The sequence below is a fragment of the Gopherus evgoodei genome, chromosome 8 (genome assembly GCF_007399415.2).
Source record: "Gopherus evgoodei ecotype Sinaloan lineage chromosome 8, rGopEvg1_v1.p, whole genome shotgun sequence".
In the NCBI taxonomy this organism is placed as follows: Eukaryota; Metazoa; Chordata; order Testudines; family Testudinidae; genus Gopherus; species Gopherus evgoodei.
In genome coordinates this window covers 57,349,410-57,367,514 of record NC_044329.1, presented here as the reverse complement: position 1 = coordinate 57,367,514, position 18,105 = coordinate 57,349,410, and the positions used below count along the sequence as shown (strand labels likewise).

The window sequence follows — 18,105 nt, the reverse complement described above, 5'->3', positions numbered from 1 at the left end:
ATGCCAAAGGCTTTTGGGAAAAAGCACCTCCTTGTTTTGGTTTGCCCTCTGACTTCCTGGGTCGAAGCTTTTCCTACTGCTAATTGTACTGCTGCCACAGTGGCGAAGATTCTCCTTAGAGATATTGTACCCCATTTTGGCATCCCTCTTGTGCTCGACTCAGATCGTGGACCTCACTTTACTGGTCATGTCCTTGGCCGTTTAGAACAAGGACTGGGCATTTCACACTCCTTCCATACACCCTACCACCCCCAGTCTAGCGGGAAAGTTGAGCGTATGAATAGGGAACTTAAGTTTACATTGGCTAAATACTGTCAGGAAACAGGATTAAAGTGGCCTCAGGTACTTCCCTTGGTCCTGTTTCACCTTCGTACTCGCCCAACCCGCGCATTGGGATTATCCCCCTTTGAACTGCTCTATGGACACCCCCCTTTCAAAGGCGGGGCGCTACCACGTGCTGATGTTTCACTATTGGGAGGGGATCATATGACTGCGTGTCAGTTTCTCTCCCTACAGGCTCGCCTCCGTACCCTTTGGAAAGCCTCGCAGTTTTCCCAGACCGTGCCGCTGGAGGAACAAATCCACCCGTTCCAACCAGGGGACTTCGTCTGGGCCAAAAAGTTCGTTCGTGACGACACCCTCCAGCCAAGGTTTACTGGACCCCACCAGGTTCTTTTGACAACCCAGACTGCAGTGTTCCTGGAAGGACGCAAATCTTGGATCCACCACTCCCACGTCAAGCCAGCCGTAGTGGACCACAGTGACGGACCAGCAGCTCTTGTCACCACTGAGGACACTGCCTTCGACCAGTGGACCAGCTTACCTCTCTCAGACATTAGACTTAAATTGACTCGAAAAAAATGAGAGGACCCTTTATTCTGACAACTGTATGTTTTTTATGCTTTTTTAGTTTATTTTCTGCTTATGAAGATAATGCTTTTATTAGATATTCCCACGAGGTTAAAACTCATATTTTAGGAAATAGAAGTGATTGCTGGGTATGTACTCAATTTCCAGTAAATGCAGCACAGGGACTCCCCTTCACACCCATTCCCCTAACCACTGCTAATATGACTTGGATGCCACCAACTAGAATAAAAGATCCAGTCCAACCCAATCTTACATGGGACAAAACAGAAGTGCCAATTAACAAATATCTCAGGGTAACCAATCAAACAGGATCACTGTGTTTTGTTAAAGAAAAAGGGTCAACTTTTGTGGGAACAAGTAAATGCAACATATATTTTAATAGCACCGCCTTTAGTAAAAATCTTGGCTTCAAGCCTTGTGCATCCCACTTATCCCATATGTGGATCCCTCACCCCGATCCAACCTTTTCAACTTTTTCATGGAGGGGCAGGTTTTCAGAGTCAGTTTTTAAAAAGCCCTGCTCAGATCTCGAGGGTGTCCAACTAATTGTTAAAGGATACACAGTTGCCTTCTACAACTGCTCAAGCAGTACTACACTGCCCTTTGAGGACAACACTACCAAATTGTGCCTCTGCAGTTCACACAACGACCCCTCTGCGTTACCAGGGGAACAGTGGTACAACGGGTGGTGGGTTACCTCCTACTTTGAGAAATGGAATACCCAAAACGCATTATATGGAACATACTGGGTGTGCGGGCCCAAGGCTTATTATTTTCTCTCCCCTGATTGGGCAGGGTCATGTTATTTGACATGGCTAGCACCGCCTTCTCGCATCTCCCTCACTCCCCCTCATTTTCCCCACGTTCGTAACATCCGTGAAACTGACAGAGATATTAATCTCCGTGATGGTTTGTCCTGGCAGCGGTGGGCTGGTCACACTAGCTTGAAGGGTGCTATCATCCGTCTACAGGGACTATTAGAATCTTTGACCAATGAAACTGCAACCCTATTTGAAAATCAGGCCGGGGAAATGTCCCAGCTGCGCCAGTTAGCTTTGCAAAACAGAATGGCTTTAGATATGATGTTAGCAGCCCAGGGAGGAACTTGCGCCCTCATAAATGAAGAATGCTGTGTTTTTGTAAATGACACCTACTCTGACACTTTTCAACGTACCAAACACCTAAGGGAAATGGCTAAAAACTACTCCTCTGGCCAGCCACCTTATGATTGGTGGGGAGCCTTATGGAATTGGCTGCCCGGACTTGGGTGGGTTAAAAACCTCTTGGTGGGTGTTGTTGGGGCCATAGTAGTCCTTATAATACTGTGTTGCTGTATTCAGTGTGTCCCCTCCCTCATAAACTCATGTAAGTCAGTTTATTCTTTTCCCACTTCAGCTAAAAGCCTTACTCTCTTCGAATTGGCCCAGGCTGAAATTGCCAAGCGGCCCTTGAGATCTTGAAATAGGGTGTAGCTTTTTGATTAATAGTTATCTCAAAGCTACAAATGGAGGAATGTTGGGTCTAAACTTTTGGTGAACTTTGGAGCCAAAACACACCCAGACTGGCCATCTCTGCATAATCCTTTCTGAACCCTTTATCGAACAAAGCACTGACCTGCAAACTACTCATGACACCCCCTTTATCAAGTAGCCATTAGCCTTTATCTCTATGCATTTACTTGTTAAACTTGCTTTTCCTGTAAAATCTTGATTGATTATGCATGACCATTATCTTTTATTAATCACTTTGTTTACTTCTGTGTATAAATATTGATGCTCACCCCTAATAAAGGGGCCACACTTATTCTAAAGCTTTTGGGTTAGTGTGAGCCCGTTGATCAACGCATTGGTGTCTGGTCTCTGACAGAATTGTGTGCCCATACCCACTCCGCACGAACTCGGGTGCTGGAGAGGTGAGTAAGGACTTGCTTTATTACCTAACACAGTTAGGGAAACCCATTTGTGCAAAGTCAGCCACAATGTCATGCACATTGCCTAGAGTCACGGTTCTTCTGAGCTGGATGCGATTAATGACCCTGCAAACTTGCATCAACATGATTCCAACGCCAACTTTCCCACTCCAAACTGGTTCGCGACCGATCGGTAGCTGTCTGGAGTTGCCAGCTTCCAGATTGCAATAGCCACCCGCTTCTCCACCAGCAGGGCAGTTCTCAATCTTGTGTCCTTGCGCCGCAGGGTGGGGGCGAGCTCCTCACACAGTCCCATGAAAGTGGCTTTCCTCATCTGAAAGTTCTGCAACCACTGTTCATCATCCCAGACTTGCATGACGATGTGATCCCACGACTCAGTGCTTGTTTCCCCAAGCCCAAAAGCAGCGTTCCACAGTGGTGAGCATGTCCGTAAATGCCACAAGCAATCTCATGTTGTGTGCATTATGCAAGTTGACATCGGACTCCTCACTGTCACTTTGTAGCTTAAGGAGTAACTCAACTGCAATTCGTGATGTGCTGGTGACAGGGCCGGTGCAACCATTTAGGCAAACTAGGCAGCCACCTAGGGCGCCTAGTGGTTGGAGGCACCTAAAAGTCCCTTCAGGTGAGGAGGTGGAGTGGAGGTGAGCTGGGGGGGGGGCGTGCGGGGAGGGCTGTCCGCAGTAACGGGGGAGGGGGCGCAGAGGGGAACAGCTCCTCTCCGCTCTGCCTCCTCTGCTGAGCCCACAGCTCAGCTCTAAGTCTTCTCCAATCAGCGCTGCAAGCCTGGGCGGGGAGGAGAATTAGAGCAGCACCGGCGTGCTCAGTGGAGGAGGTGAGGCCGAGGTGAGCTGGGACAGGCTACCCGGCAGAGTTAGCTTCCGCAGGGGGAAGTCTCCCCAGGCAGGGTTAGCTGCCGTGACGGGGGGGGGAAAGGGGGGTAGTCTCCCCAGGTAGGGTTAGCTGCCATGGGGGGATGGGGGAGTCTCCCTGGGTGGGGTTAGTTGCTGTGGGGGGACAGGGGGGAGAGGGGTTAGCTGTTGCGATGGGGGGGGTAGCTGCTGCGGGGGGGTTCCCCAGGTGAAGGGCTGAGTTAGCTGCCGGGGGGGCGGGGTTAGCTGGGTGGGGGGTGCAAGGTGGAAGTTTCACCTAGGGCGTGAAACTTCCTTGCACCAGCCCTGGCTGGTGAATTCCATCAGCATATTCCTCACAAGTTTGGGATCCATTCCTACAGACCGAAAGGGAAGACAGAGCCGCAGTACAAAAACCATTGAAAGATGGCACCAAATATGAATGGAAGCACAGGGATTGCTGGGATGCAAAGTCATGCATCATGGGGCACTGGGACAGGACCCAGGATGCCCCATGCCCCCCTCTTCCCACAAGCCACAGCACCAGACTCGGAAGAGGTGCGCTGTAGGATAGCTGCTCATAATGCACTGCTCCGAATACCGCTGCAAGTGCTGCAAATGTGGTCACGCCACTGCGCTTGCAGCTGACAGCATGAACCCACGGTAGTACTTTCCTTGCTGTGGTCTCCGAGGGCTGGTTTAGCTCACAGGGCTCCACATCTGCAAGTGTAGCCATGCCCTAAGTTGAAAACCAATTTCAGAGCTAGTACTGTGACTTGCAGCCCCAGAACTAGCCAGTAATAAATAGAGCTGAGGAAATTTTGGAATTTCCTTCCTGCTAGATGGGATAAAAAGTTGAAATTATTTTGCAGAAAAGAAATTAAAGAAAAAAAAAGGGTGGGAAATGTCAATATGTTTTAATGTAAATGTTTCAGCATTGCTGAAATCAGTGTTTCGTTTTGTTTAATAGCTCAAATCAATATTAAGCAGCATTGTTCTATCTGCACACTGTTTTCTGGGAGCTGTAGCTCAAGGCCCCCATTGCTTTCTGTGGCTTGGCTCTCTGGAGGATACAGTCTCCCTCAATGCACAGCATAACCAGCTGCCAAGCTGTATGGTGCCTCAGGGGAGAGGTCATCTAACCAGAGAGGAAACAGTGGGGGCTCAACCCACAACTTCCATATGCCAATGTGCTTAAAAAGGAAATGTAGTCGAGTGTGGGTTTTTTTTAACCATTTGAAAATAAAATGTTTCAGGATAGTTCAATAAAACAAAACTAGTTCAATCTGGTTCAAAAACTTAAAAATAAAAAAACTAAATATTTTTAATGGGGAAAAATTGAAGCATGGAAAAAAATTTTTTGGCAGAAACTGCATTTTGTCAGAAAATGCTGATGGAAAATTCCCAACTAGCTCTAGCTATTTAAAAAAAAAAAAAGGGGTGGTGGTTGTGGTGCAGGGGCGGCGGGATTGGATATAAAATACGGTTAGTTCAGCTGAGGTTGTACTTTAATCCTCAACTGAGCTGAAAGCCTGGTGCACACACATCTCTTTGGTGAGAAACTTCAGGGTTCCTTCCCCACTCTAAACTCTAGGGTACAGATGTGTGGACCCGCATGAAAGACCCCTTAAGCTTATTTTTACCAACTTAGGTTAAAAACATTCCCAAGGCACAAACTCCACCTTGTCCTCGAACAGTATGCTACCACCACCAAGTGAGTTAGACAAAGATTCAGGAAAAGGACCACTTGGAGTTCATATTTCCCAAAAATATCCCCCCCCCCCAAGCCCTTCACCCCCTTTCCTGGGGAGGCTTGAGAATACTCTACCAACCAGATACGTAACAAGGTGAGCACAGACCAGACTCTTGGGTTTTAGGACACTAAAAAAAAACCAAAAAACACAACCACCACCACCCATCAGACTTTATTATAAAGAAAGAAAAAGTAAAAGAAGCATCTCTGTACAATCAGAATGGAAGATAACTTTACAGGGCAATCAGATTAGAAAACACAGAGCATTTCCCCTCTACGTAAAACTTTAAAGTTGCAAAAACAGGGATAAACCTCCCTCTTAGCATAGGGAAAATTCACAAGCTAAAACAAAAGATAATTAACGCATTTCTTTGCTATTACTTACTATTTCTGCAATATTAGATGCTTAGTCCAGATATGGCTTAGGGAGATACATTTGCCCTGCCCTGGTTCCTTTGCTGACTCTGAGACAACAAAACAAAGACACAAACAAAAACCTTCTCCCACAAATTTGAGTATCTTCTCCCCTTATTGGTCCTTTTGGTCAGGTGCCAACCAGGTTATCTGTGCTTCTTAACCCTTTACAGGGTAAAGAGGAATTTTATGTTACCTTGAGCTGTATGTTTATGACAATGTGAGTATCTAGTGAGAGGAACTGAACACTGCCAAAACCTCTCTGGGGAGCCTGTTAACCAGCGTTCACTGAATGTTACCTGCAAGGCAAGGTTTAGACTAGCAGGGTCTCACGGAGTTTGCTGGTAAGGCTGGCTGGTGTATCAGAGCTGACACAGCTTAAGCACCAGCAAAGCTCTCTTGCAGAGGCAGAGGCATCACAGTGGCTTATGGTTCTGGGCACTCTGAGAAGGCATCGCAGAAAAGGGATTCCACAGTCTCCTTTGGAAGCCTCTTCCAGAATTTAACTACCTTTAGAGTTAAATATTAGGGAAAATGTTCTAACCTAAAACTCCCTTGCTGTAGATTTAAGCCTATTAACTTCTTGCCCTACCTTCACTGGACATGGAAAACAATTGATCCCCAACCTCTTTAGATGAAGAACCACTTACATATCTGAAGACTTAGGTCCTACCTCAGTCTTTCAAGATTAAACATACCTTTTTTTTTTTTTTACACTTGGCTATAAAGTCGTTTGTGACACATTTTTATCATTTTTGTTGCTCTCCTCTGGACTCTCTCCAAATCCACATCTTTCCTAAATGGTGGTGCTCAGAATTGGACACAGTACTCCAAATGAGGCCCCACCAGTGCCAAATAGAGCAAGACAATTACCTCCCGTCTTACATATAAAAATTCTGTTAATATATCCCAGAATGATATTAGCCTTTTTCACAACTGCATCACATTCTTGACTCAGTCAACTGATGATCCACTATAATCCCAGATCCTTTACAGTAGTACTGCCTCCTGGCTAGTTACTCATTTTATAGCTGTGCGTTTGATTTTTCCTTCCAAAACAAAGTACTTTGCACTTGTCTTTATTGAAGATTTCTTAAAACCACAAGAAAACTCAAGAACACTTTCCACTGACTTTCTGAGATAACAGATAGAAGGTACTAGGATTCACGGCAGTTTGGAAGAGGGTGCAGGTCAAAAAGCAACTGAAAGTGAGTTAAGGCAGGCACAATCTTTCCCATACTTGAGTTTTAAAGGAGAAGATTAGATCCTGATCTTGCTGGCATATTTGTGCTTAAGCTTTATTCATGCAAGATGTACCATTGACTTCAGTAGGACTACAAACATGGGTAAAGTTAAGCATGTGCTTAAGTGCTTGCAGCATCCATCCTTAAGATTACCTTCCTGAAGGAGCATGAGAGGAAGGGGAAGATATTATTAAATTTTGAGAGACTAGAAAACAGTCCCCTCTGACCCATCCACCTCTGCCCCCTCAAGAGCATTTTTCCGAGGAGGAAATAGAGACAAAATGTTTTTAAGAACGCTTTTAATGATCACTAAGAAAATATACAGAAACTTCATTGAAATGTTAAACAAAATTTCAGATGTAAACACAGTTTAATATCTAGAGATTTGTATAAACAGATCAAGACAGACTTAAAAATACCAGGAATAATTTGGGTCTGTTAGAAAAGTTATTCAACTGAAGATCTCCTGTTTAGATGCATCTATATATTATATTAAAATATGCAGAAAGTAAGTAACAGTGTACTGTTATGTGCATAACATTGGAACAGTAATAGAGAATCTCATTTGGATTAGAAAACCTAAAAACATCAAAGTAAAAGCTTTAAGGAACACATAGTAGAGTTCTCCTAAAATAGCTGAAGTTGGGAGTGTACACATAGTCTTATTTTTCCTCTGATTTTTGTCATGTTGGCTCTCTGCACGCTTTCGCCAATCAATGTTTGGTTGTGCAAGGAACAGTTGCAAATGTGCAGTGCTCTTTGCTATTTCAGAGGCCACCTTCTTCCATGTATGACCCACCAGGGAAGCTTACCTACATGCCTTACAGATTCAAGAAAAAAAAAAACAATCTTGTCAACTATCTAACTCAGTCAGGGCTTCTACAGTTTGTGTTCTACAGAGAGAAAGTGAGATTATTACTGCCAGACTGAAGAAGTTAATGGAATGTTACTCTCCAGGTTATCCAGAATCCTTGGATACTAAAATAGCAACAGATCACCAGATTCTCAGACCTGATTCTCCCTGCCTTGCACATGCAGTCAGTCATTCTTACCAGTGCAAAGTGGGTGTAAAACACTACCAAATCAAAATTCTCCAGGCACCTAGATGGTAGCATTTTGCCAAGATGCAAACAAATACACATGGTGTAGTGGCACATTAGGTCCAATATGTGTAGAGGGCCCCTTAACATCAGCAATAAATGACATTTGTAAGAAGTGGTAGTGCTTTGCATTACCATGTAGAATCTCTGGTTCAATTCCTGGTGCTGCTTTAGCCAGCACATGCTGGGAACAAGTTGGAGCAAGTGCCTTCTATCACAAAAGAGTTACTTAATTTTTTTTGTTTGAGGAAATACAGGGAGAGCAAGAAAATGGAAAGAGAGATAAAGGGAAAGAAACCTGTGGAAGAAGAATGTCTTCAGGGAGTTCTGGGCATATTAACCTGATTCCTTTTACTCACTGGTAAAAATGGAGTTTTTGTAGGTTTATATGACATCATAACTACACTAAAATACCAGGCTGAGCAGAATGATGATGTCATATCAGAGTATAAGAGACATTACTTCACCCAAGTCCCAGCATCATAAAAGGGGGAGGGGGGGCAGAAAGGGAGGGTTGGGACTGTCATAGTAGATGGAAATTCTGGAAACCAGAGAGTCCTCTTTCCTTTCCAGAGGACCTCAGAATTCCAGCAAGGAATCTTCCTCCTCAGCAGAGAGTCAGGCTATGTCTACACTACCACTTATGTTAGTGTAACTTATGTCAACCTCTGCCATCGGGGTAAGTAGTGTCTACATTGAAGTACTGCAGCTGTGCTGCTGTAGCATTTTCAGTACAGACATACCCTTATAAGTTTGCTTCATTAGAAGCATACCTTGCTTTTGTGCACCATAGGGCAGAAGCAACTACAGGCAAAGTTCAAATTTCAATTAACTGAATAGCCCAATTAATTATGCTGATTCAGATAACCTCTTAGCAGCTCATTACACAAATGGGAGAGACACTGTTCTTTCAGATCACACTCTTGGGGATCCAAAATGTAGTTAAGAGGGAGAATAGCTGCAGGAGACAAGAACTTCCTTGGTGTTGTTTGAGCACTTTCTAGCACTGACAACTGTGGGGAGGGAGCCAGGCAGCTGTACCCCTCACTACAGTATCTGTACTGGTGTTTGTGGAATCCTGGGCTGTCAAGAAGGCTCCTGTCTCCTGTGGCTCCTTCCCCTCTACCTCCTTTCTTTTCTCTCTCCCATCCTCCTCTTTGCCTCCCCCACCCCCACCCTTTCATTCTGCAGTAATACCAGATCCTTTTTTCCCCTCCTCCCTCTGGGACTGGCATCACTGCAGCATGAAACAGTGGCTTTGTCTACACTACAGCCACTCAAGCGGCACGGCTATGGCACTGGAACTGTGCCGCTGTGGCGCCATAGCGTAGACATTTCCTACAGCGACAGAAGGGGGTTTCCCCTCATTAGGTGTAATCCAACTCTCCAAGAGGTAGTAACTAGGTCAACAGAAGAATTCTTCCATTGACCTAGCCACATCTACCAGAGAGGTTAGGGCATCTTAACAACGTAGCTAGGCTGACCTCAATTTGAAGTGTAGACCAGACCTGTGAAACTGCAGCTAAAAACAGCACTTCCATTTATCTGAACACCTGGTTATCCAAAGGTCTCGGATGTCCTCCAGGCCATTCATATAAACAGAACTCACCTGTATTATAAAGGTTCCCCCTTTGGGTAATGCTAAAGGAAAGAAAGCAAGACGTAGGCTAACAAGGCCATCCCTGATAGGAAGTCACTTACTACAAATTAACTGATGGAAATCTCATTGAGTCAGTGTGTCCCCCCAGGAGAACTCTGAGTTATGAATCACAAAAGCAGAGGCCCCAAACCTCCAGATCCATATTAATATCAGATCAACTGCTGGGACAGTCACTCCATCAGGCTATCCATTTTAGCTTTTGCTTTCTCAATAAAATCCATAGAGGCACTCAGAAGCGGAAGCCGTGGGGGACCCATTGGAATCCTTGAGGTAAAACTCATGACTGCTTTAGTCTGTGCAACACCAAAACCTAGGTAGGCAAAAAGAAAAGAAAGAAAGAAAGAAAAAAAAAGGTTACTTAAATACATCACTTAAATAAAAGTCACTACAGAGGGCTCTAAAATTCCAACTGCACCAACTATTCCATCTCTTGTGAAACCCTAGAATATGGTCAGAGTTTAAATTCTCAGGGGAGAAAGATGTAATCAGCAAGCAATGTTTGCAGACAGAAAACAGAGTTAATAGCCATCCTGTATTACAGTACAAACCACTCTTACCTACCCATATTTTCCTCCAAAATGCCCCAAGTACAATATTTCCTTAGTAATGCATGCTTATGCACTGAAAAGTGACTCTATAAGGGTGGCTTTGTGAAGGTTCCCATACTTGTTTTTCCATGACTTCCAGATCAAATTAGGGTTATCTTGATAGATAAGATATATCATCTAACCCTCAGCCTAGCAAACAACCTAGGAACCGAAAGCCCAACCGTGTCCTTTGTGGTTTACATATAGTATGAGAAGTAATACAGATTAACACTGATACAGACTAACACAGCTGCTACTCTGAAAGAATTAATACAAATTCTGTATAGAATTCAGTTAATAATTCTCTTGATTATGTGCAAACCAGAAAGAATATGCCTCTGTCCCCTAAAGCGGTGACGGCTCTGCAGGGTTAAAAGGAGAAAACGTATTTTTGCCAGCAAAGTCAATAGATATAGTTTTGAAAGCACAAGGGGGGTAGGCCTACAATGTAAAAACACTTATTTTTCTCATAAATGGATGTTTAGATTCTTGGGCCTGATTGTCCTCTCACTTACACCACTTATATCTGTGTAAAACTCCAATCACTTGAAGTTACACCAACTGTGATAAACTCATGACAGGCAGCTGCAAGGGGGGAGGGGTAGAAAACAGTCCCAGAAGGTTAAAAGGCCCTCCTCCTTATCAACTGAGGAGAGGTAACCACAAGTCAGTCAGATTCAGCTGAGAAGGGGTTACCAGAGAATCAATCAATTAGGATCAGTTGAGAAGGAGTTTTCTGATGTCAATTAGGATCAGCTGATTCCCTCTAAGGGCTGCCTGAGACCCTTTTAAACCCTCCCCTGTTGGGAGAAGAGGGGGAGTGAGAGAAGGAGTCATGCTGCTAATAGGTTAGGAGCAATGAGACAGCAAGCCTCATCAGGAAGGGAGGCTGCATTCCCTCCCAAAAGGAAGAAAAACAAGCCAAAAAGACAAGTGGAGAGAAGGCATGGACTTCCCCTGTGCAACTAAGAGCGCCTGTTTTACCCAAGCCTGTCTCACCAAGGCTAAAAGCAGCGGAGGCTGGTGAGACCGAGAAGGTGCCTTGCCACACAACATAAGAGAGGAGAATCAGGCCCCCTGTGCTTTGTCATCAGGGCACTTTATTATCTTGTCTGGGATTGAGAACTCAGTAACAGTGACACAGAGTGGACTTGAGAAGAAAAATGGATAGTCAGGATAAAAAATTTTTGAAGTTGGGGAATTTGTCAGAGAGCCTGGAGAAAGGAGAGAAGAGTGAGCGGAATCTTTCTGGATGTGCTTTGCCAGCTCAGTCATTGCTCTTGAGTTATCAGCAGTTGGGAGTTCAACAGCAGATGTGAGGTCTCTCTCTGCACAAGACCGTTCAGAAGGGAGCTTCTCAGGTTGCAGGGACCTGGAAACTTCAGTGAAGCTCATGGATTTTCAGTTCTTGTTTTACAACACACTGAGGGAGGAAGATATTGCAGCACCTACCTAGTTTGAATACAAAGCTGAGAAATTCTCCAGTACAGAACTAGAAGAGAAACAGATAGTATTTTTTAATTCACTTCATATTTACAAGGCATATATCCTAATAGCTCTGGATGCTTGTATAACAACAGTTATATACATGACATAAAGGGGAAAGTCCCCAGTACATTTGCCATGCCTTCTTAAGTAATCAACCTACTCTATCCCCAAAAGTACAACATCATCCACAGCTCCTGCCCCCACCCCAATGACCCCCTCCCACCTCAATGAACCACTCCCATTCAGGCCATCCTTATTATTCAACCTAGCCCTTATTATTATTCAACTTAACACAACAGTCTGAGGAAACTGGTGCACGATGCCCTTCTAGACTTCCAGACAGGAAGTCCTTTCCAGAGTAGAGGACTCTCTGTTGAACATGGCCCCCCACGCTCCTGCCACCAGTCCCTCTCTTTTAGAACAAAGGAGAAGTGCCCCAGCTGCCCAAGACTGCGATAGAAAATTGTGTATCATTTGCATATTGACTACACCATGGCTCAGGCCTCCTGACTCCTCTAGATAGCCTCCGACATGTTGAGCAAGAAGCGAAATAGCATAGTGACCTGAGAAACCCTGCATGCTGGAGAACCCTTGTGCAGAATGTTATTGCCTACTGTAACCAGGAAGAAAGCCCAATCTCAGTGGTGTGGGGGAGGTGGAGGGAAAGCGGGAGAAGAGAGACAAGAAGGAAAGAAGTGATGCTTGGTCCAGCCTAACCTTCCTTCCCCACAAGCAACTGATAAAGGAAAGGAAAGAAACTGCCAAGACTGGTTAAAAAGTGAGTAGAGTGGACAATGACCCATCTGGAATGGTTAAAAAGACGACTAGGACCACCACCCCTTAAAAGAGATGGGCATGGAGTCCTATAGATCAGGGGTCGGCAGCCTTTCAGAAGTGGGGTGCCGAGTCTTCATTTATTCACTCTAATTTAAGGTTTCGTGTGCCAGTAATACATTTTAACGTTTTTAGAAGGTCTCTTTCTATAAGTCTACAATATATAACTAAACTATTGTTGTATGTAAAGTATAGATAAGGTTTCAAAATGTTTAAGAAGCTTCATTTAAAATTAAGTTAAAATGCAGAGCCCCCTAGAGCGATGGCCAGGATCTGGGCAGTGTGAGTGCCACTGAAAATCAGCTCGTATGCTGCCTTCAGCACACGTGCCATAGGTTGCCTGCCCCTGCTATAGATGGAGAGTATCTGAATGGTGGTTATGAATCAGCAAGGGGGTGCTCAGCCAGGTTAGAAAGGCAGGAGGCAGTCCTCCAGACTAGTCAGCAGGTAGGTGTGTGCACACCGACAGGAAGGGAAGAGGAAGGAGGGTGGATGAGAAGAACATTGATTGGAAATGGGACAAGAGGATCCTAGAGCAGGTTGTGCCTAAGCCAAAACATGTATGTGACTGGGGAAAACACACATACCTGTCTGGGTTAGACTGTTTATGAGGGAAGAGATGGACAGTGCTCATTTCATATAGGGTTTTGGGGGCTGAAGGGGAGGTTACACAAGAGGAAGAAAAGTAAGCTGTGCCTTGGCTAGTTAAAATAGCAGGGTTCTTGCCTGGATCGGTTTGAGAAAAGGGGAGCTGTGTACCAGACAAACAGATTGTTTTTGTGTGTGAACAAAGCAGAGAGAGATTAGGCGGTTAAAGTGGTGGTGGTGGGAAGCCACAGAATGAATGGTGCCCAGTGAAGAGAAGTTTAGGGAAGCGGAGAGAGGACACTCCCACTGTGAGCAAGTGAATATGCTGTACCTGATGCTGTTGTGCTAATACAAGGTCTTGCTTTGCAAAAGCCTCCAACATCAAGTTGTATTTTTTGCCCAAGTAGTTGTATGTGCTGCCAAAAAAACCAAAGTAAACTCAGTTATGCAAAGAGGTGCTTAGAGCAGCCACTGCAACCAGAACAAACAAGAAGTCCCAGGCTTTCTAGTGCAATATTTTATTTTCAGAATGTAATCATTCTGATCTAGAAATTCCACATGGCCTGAAACATATTGTATATAGCTGAGCCTTAAAAGCATGACTGCTTCCAATGAAAAAAAGTGCTCCAATTAAGTGTTCTCTTCCCATCATCCTTTACAAATGACATTGGCTAACTGATTTTTTGTTCTTGGAAAAACATTCTGGGGAACAATCACTTTGTTTACTTGTCACTTGTGTGATTTATATATTGTACACATGAATTGCAATGTGGTATGGTAACTCATTTATGCCTCCTCAGTGGGGGAGGAAGGTTTGTCTAGTGCTTAAGCACTGATCCTGACCTAGGTTCGATTCCCTTCTCCATTTTCCCCAAGATCACACAGAAGTCTCTTTAGTCTCTCTGAACTTCAGTTCCCCTCAGTAAAGAGGGTAATAGTCCAACCCTGCCTCACAGCAATGTTGTGAGGATAAATAAATACATTGAAGATTGTGAGGTACTCAGGGTACTACAGTAATGGGGGGCATAAAATTACAGTACATAGACAGATAGTGGTAAATATGGCAACAAATAGAGCAGGAATGCAAAAAGACTGACCTTCCAACTGCCCCAGATGCTCCCATTGCCAGTGCGCTCAGCAGATGCTAGTTTGTGGGGGCGAAAAAAGCATTTTACTTCATATAATAAAAAGCAAAGGAAGAATGAGCAGTACAACTCGCGGTCCTGAACATGGCTAGAATTCAATTTGCACAGGACAGTAATTGTTCAGGTTGGAACCAAGATATGTCTTAGCATAAGCCACATGGTTTTTAGGGGAGATCATTAAAAGTGGAGCCCCCTTACCTCATCCACCCCATAGAGTAGCACAAACCGTTCTTTGTTGTTCTTCACACACTGTGCGAAGTCCAAGAGGTCTGTGTCACTGAACTTCACCCCCTGGAAGGTGGGGATCTGTTCTTTTATACCATCCAGCAGCTCCTCAACACGAACTGCACAGAACAACAATCTCACATCAAGAAATACATTCCAGTCACGTAAGATGTCCCTGTCTGCTCCTCAAAAGGATCATCATTGTCACTCAAGCCTTACTATTCTTCATTTGAGCAGAGTCAGGTCCCTTCGCTCCCCTTCCCATCCCCTTACACAAGGTAATCAGAGGCAGTCTTGTTGCTTTCCAACATTGTCTTTACAGTTTAAATGTAAGAGCTTGGTTACTTAAATAGCTTGAAAGGAACCAGTAAAGTAACTCTGGAATATATGAAGAGATGCACAAATGCATGTTAGGAGAAATATACCATTGATATAGAATTGTCACTATCCCCTCTCATTTATACTTACTCTCGTGTTACATACTTGTTGCATATTGACAATAAGCAAGATCATGTGGGACACATCCACATCTAAGTTGAACAGCTTCTATAAAATTCTGCTACCTGCATTCTCCCCCGCCCTCCACCCCCAATTGTCTATTTCCTGGCTTGTGCCCTGTTACACAGCAGTGATTTCATTAATATCTATCAGATGTCTTATTTCCTTCGAGTATTAATCTTAGTTCAGAAACTGAGAAATACAGTTGGATAAGCAGTTCAGGATGAACTGGCAGCTACACTTAAAAAATATATTCAAAGAGGCTATATGGTGTGGTGCTTAGAGCAAGAATCAAAAAACTTAAGTTCAATTCTCAGCTGCACTGCTAACCATCTATGGACTTGTCTACATTAGAAAAGATTATTGTGACTGAATGGGATTAGTACTTCAGTTAGCTAACCAGGACTATGCTGTCAGTATTGAGCAGCACAAGTGGAGGTTATCACTGTCAGCTAAGCGTGGTGAAAGGTTGCTGGAATCAGGGTTAGCGGATATGATTATAAACGTAACCTCTCCTGGTCTACACTGGTCACAATGTCACAGTCAGCATCATTTCACTTATAGACTCATAGGTGTAGAGATGGACGGGACCTCCAGAAGTCATCTACCCCAGCTGCCTATGCTGAGGCAGGACCAGGTAAACCAAGACCATCCCTGACAAGTGTTTGTCCAACCTGTTCCTAAGAACCTCCAATGGTGGGAATTCCACAACCTCCCTAGGAAGCCTATTCCAGAGCTTAATTATCCTTATAGTTAGAAAGGTTTTCCTAACATCTAACCTAAGTCTCCCTTGCTGCAGAGTAAGCCCATTACTTCTGCTCCTATCTCCACTGAACATGAAGAACTGATCACAGTCATCTTGGTAACGGCCCATAACATACTTCAGGTGTTAGACTCATAGACTCATAGGTCAGAAGGGACCAATCTGATCATCTAGTCTGACCTGCACAAGGCAGGCCACAGAACCCCACCCATCCAATTTTATAACAACCCCTATCCCAGGACCGAGTTATTGAAATCCTCAAAATTGGTTTGAAGACCTCAAGTTGCAGAGAAATCACCAGCAAGCGACCCGTGCCCCACGCTGCAGGGGAAGGCGAAAAACCTCCAAGGTCCCTGCCAATCCGCCCTGGAGGAAAATTCCTTCCCGACCCCAAATATGGCGATCAGCTAAACCCTGAGCATGTGGGCAAGAGTCACCAGCCAGTTATCTGGTCCGCCCTCAGTCTTCTTTTCTCAAGACTAAAACATGTCCTGCTGTTTTAACCTTTCCTTGCAGGATAGGTTTTCTAAACTTTTACCATTTTTGTGGCTCTCTTCTGGATGATCTCTAATTTATCCACATCTTCAATAAAGCGTGATGCCTAGAACTGGACACAGTACTCCAGCTGAAGCCTCACCAATGCAGAGTAGAATGGGACAATTACTTCCCATGTCTTGTGTACCACCAGAGATGGGAGGTACACTTGTTAATATACCTCAGACTTAGATTAGCCTTTTTTGCAACTGCATCACATTGTTGACTCATTAAATTTGTGACCTGAGATCCTTTTCAGCAGTACTACCACCTAGCCAGTTATTCCACATTTTGTGCTTGGGCATTTGATTTTTTCCTAACTGTTGTACTTTGCACTTGTCTTAATTTAATTTCATCTTGTTGATTTCATATTAATTGTCCCATTTGTCAAGGTTGTTTTGAATTCTAATCCTGTCCTCCAAAATGCTTGCAACTCTTTTCAGTTTGATGTTATCTACAAATTTTATGAGCATCCTCTCCATTCCATTATCCAAGTCATTAATAAAAATATTGAGTAGTACACCTCTACCGCGATATAATGGTGTCCTCAGTAGCCAAAAAAAAATCTTACCGTGTTATAGGTGAAACCGCATTATATCGAACTTGCTTTGATCTGCTGGAGTGCGCAGCCCCGCCTCCCAGAGCACTTTTACCGCATTATATCCGAATTCGTATTATACTGGTCGCATTATATCGGGGTAGAGGTGTACCAGACTCAAGACTGACTCCTCTGAGAACCCACTAAATACATCCTCTCAGTTTGATAGCAAGCCATTCATAACTACTCTTGGAGTATGCCTTTTCAACCAGTTCCAGACTCACCTTATAGTAATGTAATCTGAACCACATTTCCCTAGTTTGCTTAGGAGATCATCATGTGAGACCATGTCAAAAGCCTTACAATCACATCTATTGCTTCCTCCCCACCCACTAAGCCAATAATTCTGTGAAAGAAGGAAACTAGGTTGGTTTTGCATGATTTGTTCTTGAAAAATCTATGCTTGCTATTCTTTAACTATTATCCTCTACATGTTTACAAAATTGATTTTTTAATAATTTGTTTCAGTATCCGTCCATGTACAGAAGTTAGGCTGACTGGTCTATGATCCCCAAGGTCCTCTCTGTTCCCCTTTTTAATAGACAGGCACTATGTTTGCCTTTCACCCATCATCCATGAGTTCTCTAAGATAATTGCTAATGGTTCTGAGATTGCTTCAGCTAGTTCCTTAAGTACCCTAGAATGAACTTCATCAGGCCTGGCTGACTTGAAAATGTCTAACTTATCTAAATATTGTTTAATCTGCTTTTTCCCTATTTTGGCTTGAGTCCTTCCCCCTTATTAATACACTGGACCCTCACTAGAATGCAGGATTTGGTATCCATGCAGGGTACTGCATTAACACAGGAACTGCATTAAAATGAGTTTCAATTAAAGTAATTACATTTGGGATCCATGGCCGCGACCGTGTTATATGCGAATTTGTGCTATACAGATGCACATTCTAGCAAGGGTTCAGTGTATTAATTGTGTTGAGTATCTGGTCACCATTAACTTTTTTATCTACGTAAAAAGACTGAAGCAAAATAGGCATTATATACTTCATCCTTCTTGGTGTCAAGA

General features: G+C 43.9%; 1 protein-coding gene across 3 annotated transcripts in view; it reads right to left on the bottom strand.

Moving 5' to 3' along the window:
- Positions 1-7,344: 7,344 nt before the first annotated feature.
- The window catches only part of NPL (N-acetylneuraminate pyruvate lyase), a 32,073-nt gene continuing 21,312 nt past the window's right edge, over positions 7,345-18,105 (bottom strand). For 2 of the 3 annotated variants that reach the window (XM_030572942.1, XM_030572943.1), the window contains 5 exons: positions 14,663-14,808; positions 14,417-14,463; positions 13,651-13,735; positions 11,862-11,901; positions 7,345-10,132 (listed from right to left, as the gene is read on the bottom strand). In XM_030572942.1, the coding sequence (XP_030428802.1) occupies positions 9,993-10,132; positions 11,862-11,901; positions 13,651-13,735; positions 14,417-14,463; positions 14,663-14,808 (458 nt within the window). In that variant the 3' untranslated portion in view covers positions 7,345-9,992. The remainder of the gene's footprint in view (positions 10,133-11,861; positions 11,902-13,650; positions 13,736-14,416; positions 14,464-14,662; positions 14,809-18,105) is intronic. The other variant, XM_030572944.1, reaches the window with a different exon arrangement.